The sequence below is a fragment of the Protobothrops mucrosquamatus genome, unplaced genomic scaffold (genome assembly GCF_001527695.2).
Source record: "Protobothrops mucrosquamatus isolate PMUCROS unplaced genomic scaffold, P.Mucros_1.0 scaffold695, whole genome shotgun sequence".
Taxonomy (NCBI): Eukaryota; Metazoa; Chordata; class Lepidosauria; order Squamata; family Viperidae; genus Protobothrops; species Protobothrops mucrosquamatus.
In genome coordinates, this window is record NW_015386978.1 from 150408 (window position 1) to 163495 (window position 13088).

The 13088-nt window shown below is 37.0% G+C and overlaps 1 protein-coding gene across 1 annotated transcript; it reads right to left on the bottom strand.

Annotated features, from left to right (window-relative positions):
* Positions 1–2464: 2464 nt before the first annotated feature.
* On the bottom strand, positions 2465–12804 carry LOC107289423 (vomeronasal type-2 receptor 26-like). The gene is made up of 6 exons (XM_015818181.1): positions 12638–12804; positions 11134–11428; positions 9660–10550; positions 5084–5299; positions 4235–4361; positions 2465–3366 (listed from the first exon to the last, which is right to left on the bottom strand). The coding sequence occupies exons 1-6, from the start codon at positions 12802–12804 to the stop codon at positions 2465–2467; spliced, it is 2598 nt and encodes an 865-aa protein (XP_015673667.1).
* Positions 12805–13088: the final 284 nt, after the last annotated feature.

Sequence of the window (13088 nt, forward strand, 5' to 3'; positions counted from 1 at the left end):
TGGAAACCTGGCGGGCACAGGTCAACAAGGGGAACTCCCCCCTCTATGCCCAACCAGGTCTCGGTGATACCTGCCAGGTCCGCTCCCCCCTCATGAATAAGTTCTTGGATGAGGGGGGCCTTATTCACCACGGACCTGGCATTGCATAGCATCAGCCGATGGTCCCGGGCCTGAGGATCTGAGGTCCCTGGAGGTCGAGGAGAGCCCTGAGGATTGGAGCATCCACAAGCTTGTAAGCAGCGTGTGCGTGCTCCCAAAACCCGATATGGTCCTCTGCTCCCGCCATATCTGCCCCTCCCGCTGACCGTACCTATCACACCACCCTCCGCCAGCTCCCCAGTCTCCTCCCTTACCACTCCGTGCCCCCCAGACAGGACTGGCCTTGGCCTCAGAGAGGACTCCCCTAGTTCCTCTCGGGCCAACCCCGAACCCCCTAAGAATTTAGTAAAACACCCCTCTAAGAAGACCCGTAATTTCCTTCTTCTTAGTTCCCTCAGTGCTGTCGCTGAATGCCACCTCTCGGGGTTCCAGACCCCTTCAGCAAGGCCGACCCTTAGAATGGTATTGGGCCATGCCTGCACGATGGGGGAGTCGCGCAGGGCCAGCAGTTCCCTCCTCGAATACAGTCCACAGTCGTATCAGAGGTCCATCAGCAGAGTAGGGGAGGGGAGAAAGTCCTCGTGGTGGCAATCTCAAACGGGGCAAGATGGATTGAGGAAAGGCGGTAAATTCCCAGGTCTTTAAACCCCATAAAAAGGGGGGGAAATAGGCCGCCATCGCGTCGGGCCACTAGATCGCCACAGCCCCGGGTCGCAGATCTTCCTCGGACCGCCGAGCCGCCACAGCGCTGGGCCGCGCTGGGCATGCAACACACATAACAAAAAATACACATTTCATTACCTCGTGACACCACTATTTGGAAGCTAATGATGAATGCTCTCACTATATAAAATATATTTGGGGACAAAACCTATAACCAAGAATACTTCAATATAATGTGGTTTGGATGAATCCACTTCTTAGCTCCATAGATTACTATGCACTGTCTCCTTCATCCCAGGTGAATAAAAGATACTTCCAATATGTCATAGACTTTTTGGATTTCTAGTCAGCCACCAGGTTACTCATATTGGTCTACAGAAAGTCAATTGTTTCATAAAAACATTAAAATAACTTAAGAGGAGAAGATGGTTTCTTGAAAAATCCCTTGGAAGAAATGTATTTGGCAGAATAGAAATTGAGGATCCTTAGGTTCTAGTTCTAAACAGAACACCAAGAATAGAGTTCTGAAAGCATTGTGCTCCCAGTTTGCAATATATCCATGCTCATAAAAAAAAAGACATTTTGGTTGGTGCTGCTCAAAGATCATAGAACTGTCCAAGCAGAACCAAGGTGGTCATTCTCCTGCCAAATTAAATAATTAAATTAAATTAAATTAAATTAAACTAATTAAATTCCATTGAAGACATTTTTGGTGTGTTTATTTTTCCTCTATTTCATCATCTAGAAATTAAGTTCATGACTTCAAAGCAATACAGGTGGCAGAATAATTGTTATTATAAGAAAGTTGAATGATTTATAATTATTGGTGTATATAGTATAATGCATTATATGATAGTTGTCGTGGAAATGATCCAAATGTGCTCTCTTGAAGAGTTGGCATATTCATTTTACCACCTGAGTGCATTATTTAAAAAATCTTTGGAACTGTCTAATTTCCCATCAGTTATTAAAGCATAAAGTTGCATAATAATCATATTAACATGGTGTGAAGGAAGTGTACCCAAATGTAGCTCCTGGCTATCTAATTTTCCCTTTCCAAAAACCATAGAATGTCATTCCTTTGTTGTAATCAAATTTCTTAAAACGATCCATTTGGTGATGTTGTTAATTTATTACTGCCCAACTTTTTCTTTGCATAATTGTAGATTTTTTTTGTCTTTTCTATGTTTCCTTTTTTTATATGCATCTTGGAATTATATTAATATTGTAAAAAGACAATTATATAAGTACAAAAGTACAAAAAAGAAGAAAAGAAAAGAGAAGGTTTTGCTCATTTCTGATGGCCTAGCTATATCATGGTGACAGCAGCCTGTCTTCTAGCAGATATGAATATGTCATCAAAGAAAAGTCTTCTTCTAGACTACTTCTCAAAATCACCCATTGTTTCTGAAGGCATGTCCCCATAATGCAGAAATATGCACAAAAATATATTTTATTTATCTATATATCCAAGCAAGAGATAATTAAGAAACAATTTTCTAGCATACTCTGTCATAATTAATTTACAATACTCACATCAACTTATTACTTATACAAGAGATGAGAAATACCAGAGGTTCATGAGTCACACAATCACATATAACTAACTTGTCTTCCTGGATGTAAGGGTGTGGAACTGCACCATGGACATCTAGATTATAGTCTACAGTACCTTGGCTAAGCCCACAAATTTCTTTAAAATTTATATCTTTCTTTGAATAAGCTGTTCTCGATTATTCAATTCAGGTCTTACCACAATAATATAGCATTTAGGAAAAAAGATGCAACTGAATAACCCAGCACTGGAGGCCAATATGGAGAAGATCTCCACAACCACCATGTATTTTCCTTTAGTGCACAAATAGGTTGGGATGAATGACAACCAAACGCTGCAAAATACCAGCATGCTGAATGTGATGAACTTAGCTTCATTAAAACTGTCTGGCAACTTCCTGGCTAGAAAGGCCACAGTGAAACAGATAATAGCCAGAAAACCCATGTAGCTCAAAATGCAATAAAACATGGTAACTGAGTTTTCATTACATAAAATGATAACTTCCTCAGTCATTGAGTGCATATCCACATCAAGGAATGGGGGGTAAAATGCCAGCCACAGAACACAGATTCCTGCTTGAAATATGGAGCAGGTGAACACAATGGAATAGGCCAGTCTTTTCCCCACCCATTTCCTCATCCTGGATCCTGGTTTGGTAGCCATGAAAGCCAAGACCACAGAAATTGTTTTGGCCAGAATGCTAGAAAGGGAGACAGAAAAGATGAAACCAAAAGTGGTCTGGCGAAGAAAGCAAGTTGCTTGGTTAGGCCTTCCAATAAACAGCAAGGGACAGAGGAAACACAAAAGGAGGGAGATGAGAAGAAGATAAGTGAGACTTTGATTGTTGGCTTTCACAATGGCTGTATTATGGTGCTTCAAGAAGATGCCTAGCGCAAGAACTGTGATCAGAGAAAGTAAAAGTGCTGAGAAAATTGCAATGATAGCCAAAGGATCTTCAAAACCAAGAAAGTTTGGAATTTTAGGAAGGCATTGATCCTGGAATTTGTTTGGATAGTGACCCTCTGGGCAACTGAAACATTTTGCTGTATCTGAAATCAACAAACATACAATTACTCAGAAAGAATCACAATTTAAATCCTATGGTGTAACATGTTCACAGAGACCCAGATGTATATTCATGCAATTAATATGATGCAGGAAAGTATTCTTATATTAAATGGCTCTGAATGTTGCCCTATTATTTGTAGGTAAAGCTTTTATTTATTGATTGATTGGAGTATGTGTGTAAAATTGCAATTTGTCTTTTATCCCTTTTTTTTCAGCAGGTTGCAGATCCTTCTTTCTATCTCATGGTTTAGGAACAAATCCTTTAAATTAGCCAGGAAGGTTCTTCAGATATTTTTCTAGTAGCTTTTGGCAATTACTACTTTTTAAATGTTCACATAACATGCCTTGAAATGGACAAATAGTTCCTTTACTTGGTGCCCACAAAGGCAATTTTCAATTAATCATACAATCAATCACATTCTTCCAGAACACATCTACAACCTTACAGAATGAATCTTCAGTTCTCTCTCTGTTAGCTATAAAATTGTATTAATTACTCCCTTTCCTTATTTATTCATTCTTGACCTTAAACTGTTAAATTCAGTGCCTGGATCTTACTCAATTGTCTTCTAGAGTTGAAGATTAGCTGTTATTAAAAGTTATTATGAAGTATTATTTGTGATATTCATTTATTATGAAAAGAATGATTCTAACAGTGAAGTGCCTGTGGAGAAATGTTGGAAGATCAACAAATGTGTTCTCTAAATAAATAAATATTTATATAGGGAAATTTACATTCTACATCATTTAACTTTTTAAAAGTACTTAATGTTCATACTGAAGTTGGAGAATGTATTCTTGCATTTTCCCCCTAAAACACGACTTATAACTTTGCACAATGTGTCCTACCCTCCTCGTTTGAGAACATTCCATCTGGACATGGAGCACAATCATAGCAGCAAAATTTCTCCCCCTCCTTCTTTTTCTTACTGTAGCCAGGATGGCACTTTTCATTACACAGGGAAAGAGGTGGTACCTATCCAAAAATATAGAAATTGCTCTTGTATTAAGGAAATCTTTGAAGGATCCATCCCACGTTTGATATTTCACTAGATGTATTTGCAGGAACTATCTATTATGTGTTTCCAGAACAGGAAATTGTATCTCTTCAATGAAGATTTTTATACTTGGAGTGATGGATGTTTCAACTAAAATAGCACAAAATAAAATAACCCAGTGATTTAATAATTTTTCCAGATTTCTAAAGCACACTTGGATAACTAATTGTTTTCCAATTATTGTTACACAGTGAGTTTACACAATATGATAAATTCAGAGACAAATTCTTTGTATGTCTAATGACACTTGGCTAATAAAGCTATTCCATTCCATTCCATTCCATTCTAAAAATTAAATCAAAATAAAATTGGTCTTGAGCTTGTCTAGAACAAGGTCTTATAAGAGCATGTTTCATAAAATAGGCTATTGCATTAAGTCATTATATTGGTTCATGTGTTTGGGTACAACATGCTGTACAAATGGAGGAATTATGTTTGTTAACCTGGGCTTGGAATTGACGGTCTTCTGTGTACTCAGACAATGTATGTTTCCAGTTCAACTGGTTCTATAGTTTCTTTACAGGAAGAGCTTTCTGTGGGGTCAAAAAGGTCTTCTCTGGGCCAGGAATCATTGTCCAGATCTACTAGCATCATTACAATGAATATTGTTCTTTCAAAAGCAGTACAGATAATTTCCCACCTGAGTGAAATCTCTCTCCCATTCAATTTTGTCCTCATCAATAATAAACCCTTTGTGAGGATCCAGCCTTCCAACGTGGACCTTGATATAGGAATTATTAGAAAAAGTGACCAAGTTTGTAATATCAAATCCACTTGCAAATTCTCCATGTTCATTAAACATGATTTCATCTCCAGCACTATTGTTGAATGAAATCCTCCTAAGGAATGAATCAAGCTGTAGAAGAAGGAAAAATAATGTAATGGGCTATAAAGGATTGCAATGTCTTTTCTCTTTTTTCCAGCAAATGCCTCCTGTTTGATAGGCAAATCACACAATAAGTCAATGATTAACATAGTAAGTGTTTACTTTGATTCTATTCTTTTTTTTAATTACAAAACTGCACCTCACTTATTTTGGCCATGTCCTGAGGGGGAATTCACTGGAGAAAGCAATTATGTTTGGAAGAGTTAGAGGTAAAAGGAAACCAGGGTGACAAAGAACATGATGGCTGGATTCCATTAAAGCTGACAATAGCCAGAGCAACAAAATAGTGCAAGATTAGAAAATGTGGGGAGACCTGGCCCATAGAATCTCCAAGAGTCAGACATGACTGAATGGATAACATTACCAATGTCATCATTCTTTTCTTTAAATGTTTAAGTAACAAATTCAGGAAGAGCTTTAGGACTTACTCTAATTAGCAAAATTCAGATGAGAAAGTATGTACATGAGATATTTCCTTCATTTAAATAACATCCACACCCTCCCTTTATTTAAATATACATACACACTTTCCATTTATATGTGATCATAAATATCTACAAATAAGAATCTCAAAGAAAGGAGATGAATCTTTTCTAAATGTTTCACTGAGAAACAGATTTATTCACACATGGACTAGCATGATGTAAACATTCTAGAAATATCCCAGTTCCAGGCATTCCAGAAAGAGACTGAAATTTGTCAAATGGACAAATTATCTGGGGAAAATATGGTAGACTCCCCTAGAAATGAAGAAGAACTTTGGGAGATCAGAAACATATCACTGACATATACCTATGAGTTATTGGTATGACTTAAGCCATGGAATGGAAATTGTCCATTTTTTCATGGACTAAACTGCCAGCTGATATCAACAGACTTCCTCTTACTTGTTGTTTAATAAAGGTACTTTGAGCAGGAGGTACATGAGCTTAATACACATGTCTGTCTCTCTATGTCTTTGATTAGCTTCCATTGGGTCTTTGTTAGGCCCTATCTTTACAAGCTTTTCACACTTAAAAACAAGTTAGTGAAAATCTGTACAACATACTTTCTGAAATTCTTTTCATCCCTTTAATAATAGCTCGACTTTTGGTCATGTGAGCTAAAAGAAGGATTTTGTGGAGCATAAAATAGAACTGTTGACAACATTCTGAGCCAATAGGTTTTTTCCCCTCATTTTTTTTCGGGGGGGGGGGGCTAGATTGGGCCAATTTTCAAAAATCTTTTTTATTTTGCTGTTTTATCCCCTCCACGTATAATTTCATTAAGTTCAGTTGTGTTTTCAGAGAGTGATCCTACTGCTGGGCAAGTTAGATAGAATCTTTATTCTCCACTGCATCATTTTCTTCCCAGAATACTGGATTGAAAGAAAAATGAAAAGAATTCCCCATCTTCCTCTATGAAGGTGTGGGTGGATAGTGACTTATGGAATCATAGTTCACAACAGAATTATTAACCATTGCTTTGCCCTAATTAAAATCTTCCCAATAAAAACTCAGTTCTTTAGATTATGCAGTAAAACCATTCGATGCATTAAAAGAATAGATATACCTGTATTCTTAATATAAAGTGCTTTTTGGTTTCTAAAAATAATCAATGACATCCTAAACAGTGCTTGATTTGTTTAACCTTGGGTGAGAGTCACCATGTCATATTGGAATTCAATATAATGCAAACACAAACAAAGAATATAATCATACCAGAGTCTTAGATTTTAAAAAAGCTGACTTTAAAAAATTCAGAGAGAGCTTGGGAAAGATGAAAATCCTAAAGGGGAAAACAAATCAAGAAGCTTGGGAAACTCTGAAAAATATGATCATAAAAGCCCAGTCCAGCACAATACCACTGAAAAAGAAAAACAAGAAATCCAAGAAGAAACCAGCATGGTTGCACAAAAATCTCTCTGATAAATTGAAAGACAAAAAGAACAGTTACAAAAAATGGAAAGAGGGACACATAACTAAGACAGACTATCAGCAGATAGCCCGAAACTGCAAAGATGAAGTCAGGAAAGCAAAGGCTCAGAATGAAAAACAGACTTGCAACAAAAGTCAAAGATAATAAAAAAAATTCTCTCAACATATAAACAACAAGAAAAAAGTCAAGGAAATGGTAGGTCCACTTAAGAGAGAGAATGGCAAGGAAGTAGCAGGCAATAGAGAGAAAGCAAAGCTGCTTAACTCATTCTTTACATCAGTCTTCACACAAAAAGAAACAATAGCCCAACCTACCAAAAACCTAACTGAAAAAGAAAGACTAGAAATAAAAATTAAAATAAGCAAGGACATGGTTAAAGAACACCTATCTGATCTTGATGAATATAAATAACCAGGACCTGATTGATTGCATCCTAAAGTTCTGAAGGAACTGGCAGATGTCATCTCAGAAGCATTGTACCATATCTTTCAAAAACCCTGGAGCATCAGGAAACTACCAGAGGTCTGGAAAAGAACTGATGTGGTTCCCATCTTCAAAAAAAGGAAAAAGAAAAACAAACCCGGGAAACTACAGACCAATCAGCCTAACATCAATAATCAAAAAGCAGATCTGCAAACACCTAGAAATAAATAAAGTTATAACTAGAAATCAGTATGGGTTTGTTAAAAACAGATGATGCCAAACCAATCTTATTTCATTCTTTGACAAAGTGACTAAATTAGTAGACCAATGAAATGCTGTGGACATGGTATACTTAGATTTCAACAAGGCATTTGGCAAAGTAGACCACAACTTACTTCTTGGTAATCTAGAAAAAGGTGGAATAGACAGCATCCCCTCCAGATGGAATTGTAACTGGCTGACAAACCATACGCAATGAGTCATCCTTAATGGTACTACATCTACATGGAGGGAAGTAAGCAGCGGGGTGCCACAAGGTTCTGTCTTAGGCCCAGTACTTGTCAATATCTTCATAAATGACTGAAAAGAGGGAATATAGGGGGAACTCATCAAATTTGCAGATAACACTGATCTGGCTGGAATAGCCAACATCCCAGAAGACAAGCTCAGGATCCAAAAAGATCTTGACAGACTTGAATAATGGGCCCTATACAACAAAATGAAATTCAACGTAGAGAAAAGTAAAGTCTTAGGCAAGAAAAACCAAAAGTACACATACAGATTAGGTGAAATCTGGCTTAATAGCAGTACTTGTGAAAGGGATCTTGGAGTCCTAGTGGACAATCAATTAAATATGAGTCAGTAGTGTGTGGCGACAGCCAAAAAGCCAATGCAATCCTAAATTGCATCAAGAGAGGAATTGAATCAAGATCATGTAAGGTACTAATACCACTCTATAAAGCCTTAGTAAGACCACACCTACAATACTGCATCCAGTTTTGGTCACCACACTCTAAAAAGATGTTGAGACTCTAGAAAGAGCATAGAGAAGAGGATCAAAGATGATTAGGGGTCTGGAGGCTAAAACATATGAAGAACAGTTGCAAGAATTGGGCATGGTTAGTCTAGTGAAGAGAAGGACCAGGGGTGACATGATACCAGTGTCCAAGATTTGAGGGTCTGTCATAGAGAGGAGGGGATCAACCTATTTTTAAAAGTGCTGAAAACCAGACAAGAAACAATGGATGGAAACTGATCAAGGAGAGATTCAACCTAGAAATAAGGAGAAATTTTCTGACAGTGGGAATAATCAACCAATGGAAGAGCTTGCCCTCAGAAATCGTATAGAGTCTCCTGCTTGAGTAGGGGATTGGACTAGATGATCTACAAGATCCCTTCCAACTCTGTTATTCTGTATCTGAAAGACTTGCTTAAGTTGAGATCAACACACATTGAAAAGGACTAAGGGTGATATGATAGCAGTATTCCAATATCTAAGGTACTGCCACAAAGAAGAGGGGGTCAACATATGTACTCTCCAAAGCACCTGAGAGCTGGACAAGAAGCAATGGATGGAAACTAATCCTAGAAATAAGGAGAAAATTTGTGACAGTTAGAACAATTAATTACTGGCATGACTTGCTTTCAGAAGTTGTGGGTGCTCCAATATTGGATATTTTTAAGAAGAGATTGGACAACCATTTGTCTGAAATGTTGCAGGGTTTCCTGCTTGAGCAGGGGGTTGGACTAGATTTCCAAAGTCCCTTCCAACTCTGTTATTCTGTTATTTACAAGTCCATTCAGGCTTCTGGAAACACTATGGAGGTCTTTTGTGTTTTAGAATCTACCATATAATTTTTGGATCTTCTGGTGAGCTCCCAATTAAAGCACCAAGTGGATATGACCCTACCTAACATCCAAGAACAGAAAAAGTCAGCTGGATCTTGTCAATATTTTTAAATACTGCCTTTGGTCATTCAAATAATGTTACCTGCCAAGGTTTCATATTGTGAGGTGACAGTCTGCCTCCATGCTGTGCTGGTCGGTCCTTGATTTTGGTTGAGTCCATTGCATGTAAGGTATGAGCCAATGCATAGACAGCATTATAGATACTATAACCATGACCTAGCATGCTCATTTCAAAGAATGGTGCAGGAAGATCCTTTAAAGTTTCCTTTCCAGTACATGGTTTAAAGACGAGATTTAAGAGATTCATTTTGAAAAGGAAACAGTTGAATGCTTGTTGCCAGAATTCATGGATAAAACCATCTTTTTCTTCCCAAAAAGGATTTACAGTCTCAAGAAATTGTTGAAAACCTTTAATTTGCTTTGAGTGAATATTGAAAGAAAGAGCTCCATGGAAGATTTGGGGTTTAACATCAAGAATCTTTTGAAAGTGAAATAAGGTGAAATCAATTTGGGCTGTAGTAACCCATACCCTTTTTGGACTGTATTTCCCTTTTTCCCATGGAAATATGTAATGCATGGTCTGACTTGTTTGTATAGCAACTGTCAACCAAATAATGGATGCAGTTTCTCCATGAACAATGACAACTTTAGCTGTACTGAACATAAAATTCTTTAAAATGTCAATTCTGTCAAAGATCATTGTATCTATTTTATCAAAAAAATAGATATGTTTTGTCAACCTTTCTGAGAAAGCTGGACAGATTCCTTTTTGTAAAAGTATTTGTTCAACAGTTCGTAAGAAATAAGTTCCACTCTCATCATCTGTAGCCATGAGTCCAATCCACCACCATTGGAAATACAGAAGCAATTGGACAAGTCCTTGATACTGAAGTAATTCACTGGGAACCATGCGGAGAAAAGTAGCAGAATGGATCTGATCATTGGATACTGGTTCAAATGAGCCATATGAAATCTTCTCAAAAGAAAAAAAAAGTGAAAACTTCAGAGTTCAAGCAGGGATTCTATTTTGTTATTTATTACAAATTATTGCTTCATTGATTGATTTAAGCACATCTTTTCTTATTCAGAAATGCCAGTACAAGTATGTTGATGAAGACTCTCAGTCATCCAGACAAAGGTGTCTGAAGGTTGAATAATGGCAATTAAACAAATTATTGTTAGCTTGAGTCATTTTGCTGCTCATCCAGTAGTTTGCTCTTGTTTTCTTCCTAGCGTGACTGGCCCAAAATCATCCAGCTGGCTTCATTTCAAAAAAGGATTAGAAATCCTATCACTAGGTTTCCACCCTGGTGCTTTAACTGCTACAACAAACTGGCTCCTAATATTCCAATTAGTCATGCCTAATTTAAATCATAGTATGACACCATCCGAAACTAGTGCATGCATTTATGAATATGATAATGTAAATACTGAAATCAATTCAGCTCTTTTTGTTTACACCTTATCACATCACTCTAAACTAAAAGACCATTATACTGCTATACTGTTAACGAAGGGGAAGAATTAATAAAAATGGAGATATTCTCATTTATTACCTGTGGAATCTTATAAAGATACAAGATATCTGCCATGCGGGAGGTTGTATCAGAGGCAAATCCCCCAATAACTCCTATTACATTTTTTGGTCCACCACATTTGTAGTTTGGAATGAACTTTTGGAATGAAGTGAAGAGCAGGTCCAAAATGGTGCGGTAAATCATCTTTGAATCACCGTAGCTGTCAAAGATGTGGAACCCAAGAGTAACGTTGGGTAAAATCTTGGGATTGTTATTGATCTCATCAATAGCAAAGACCAAGGCTAGGATATGCTGGTAGAACTTGGTCACCACTCTGGAAATGGAGGACATTTTGGTTAGATGATAGTTTTAAACAGCACACAAAATCAATATGTTTAGGACATACTGATGTAGCTTTGAATGGAGAATTGTATGTGCCTTAGTATACAAAAGGAACACAATTTAAGTAAAGAATCAAATTAGCATCCTTTTTGAAAATGTATTGTGATAATCATGGATGGATTGTAGCTTCAGGCTTTCATGCCATATCATGAAACATGTTTGGATAACTTTTTAACCAAAGTAATCTTTGATTTCTGAGAGTTGTTCTCAGCAGCAGTTGTAAAAACAGAATTTTAATTCCACTTTCTTCCTTTTGATAGCTTGGTTCTTCATGATTGTTTTGATTATACTGAGGATCAGTCATCCAAGCTGGGTTGTCCAAATAATTTTATTCATAACTGGCAAAATGTCTAAAGCCATTACTAAGAAATAATCTCAACAGGATCAAATCTATACATGTGCATAGAAACCTATAACAGTATCGCTTATATATGAATATAAGGACTAATAAAAGAATCAGTATAGGAAAAAAATAGAGCAAACAAAAGTTTGATTACTGATGACAACATTTGAACTCTGTACTTCTGATCTTTAGCAAAAGGTGTAATATGAAGAAATTTAAACCCAGTATATGTGGTCGTGATCATTAAGCATCTTATTTTATGATGGTTTTCCAATATACTCTATACCTCATTTTTTCCTACTTTCAGATCATGTATTCCTTACAAAGTTCAAAATAATATGTGTGTTATATCTCTTTATAAATGTAACTCTGGCATAATAAAGTCTGTTCTTCCATTTTCTCCTTCTATAAATGGAAGACTAAAAAACTATGCATTAGAACTGGAAGTCAGGAAGGAGACATAGCGATATGTGCAGATTTCGTGTTATTGTGTCCTTTTTGAATAATATTCTTCTATGTCCTAAAGTAGACCACAGCTGAATTTCCAAGTATTCGGTTGATAATATGACAAGATTCTCTTCACAGTGAAGCTTGAACATTTCATTTGTTGCTTATTTCAACAAATGGCTATTGTTTATTTTGATCCATTCAGCCATCCATCCATCCATCTACTCATCCATCCATCCTTTCAGAATTAAATACTTTGTAAACAATCAAATAAACATGAAAAGCCCACAGTAAAATAATATGTATTTTTATAAACTAGTGTCTATCGTGGGGGTTATGAAAACCACTTACATCGGGATGTTAAGTGGCTCCTGAGAAGGGTGTTTGTTAAAGAAAATGTTGAAGAAGACGTAATGGATATGAGACACCATCCCACCAATGAGGAAATCACCTGGTTCATACCATTCATGGGGGATGTAGAGAGGATCTTGTCTAGTACATGAAAAGGCATGCAACATGTTCACTCCATTGGGGAGAAATAATAGAAAAAACAGAACCAGCATCATTCCCATTCTGAAGACCATGTTCCCTCTGCACATTAACCCTTCCATTTCTCTCTACTACATTATTGCGACTGTTGACCAGATTTCAATTTGAGTGATCAAATGGCTGACGGCTTTATTTCCCAGAGGATCTTGTATTGTTTCTATCAGAACATCTTGCTTTCAGAAGTTGTGGTTGCTCCATCACTGGAGGCTTTTAAGAAGAGACTGAACAGCCAGCTGTCTGAAATGGTATAGGG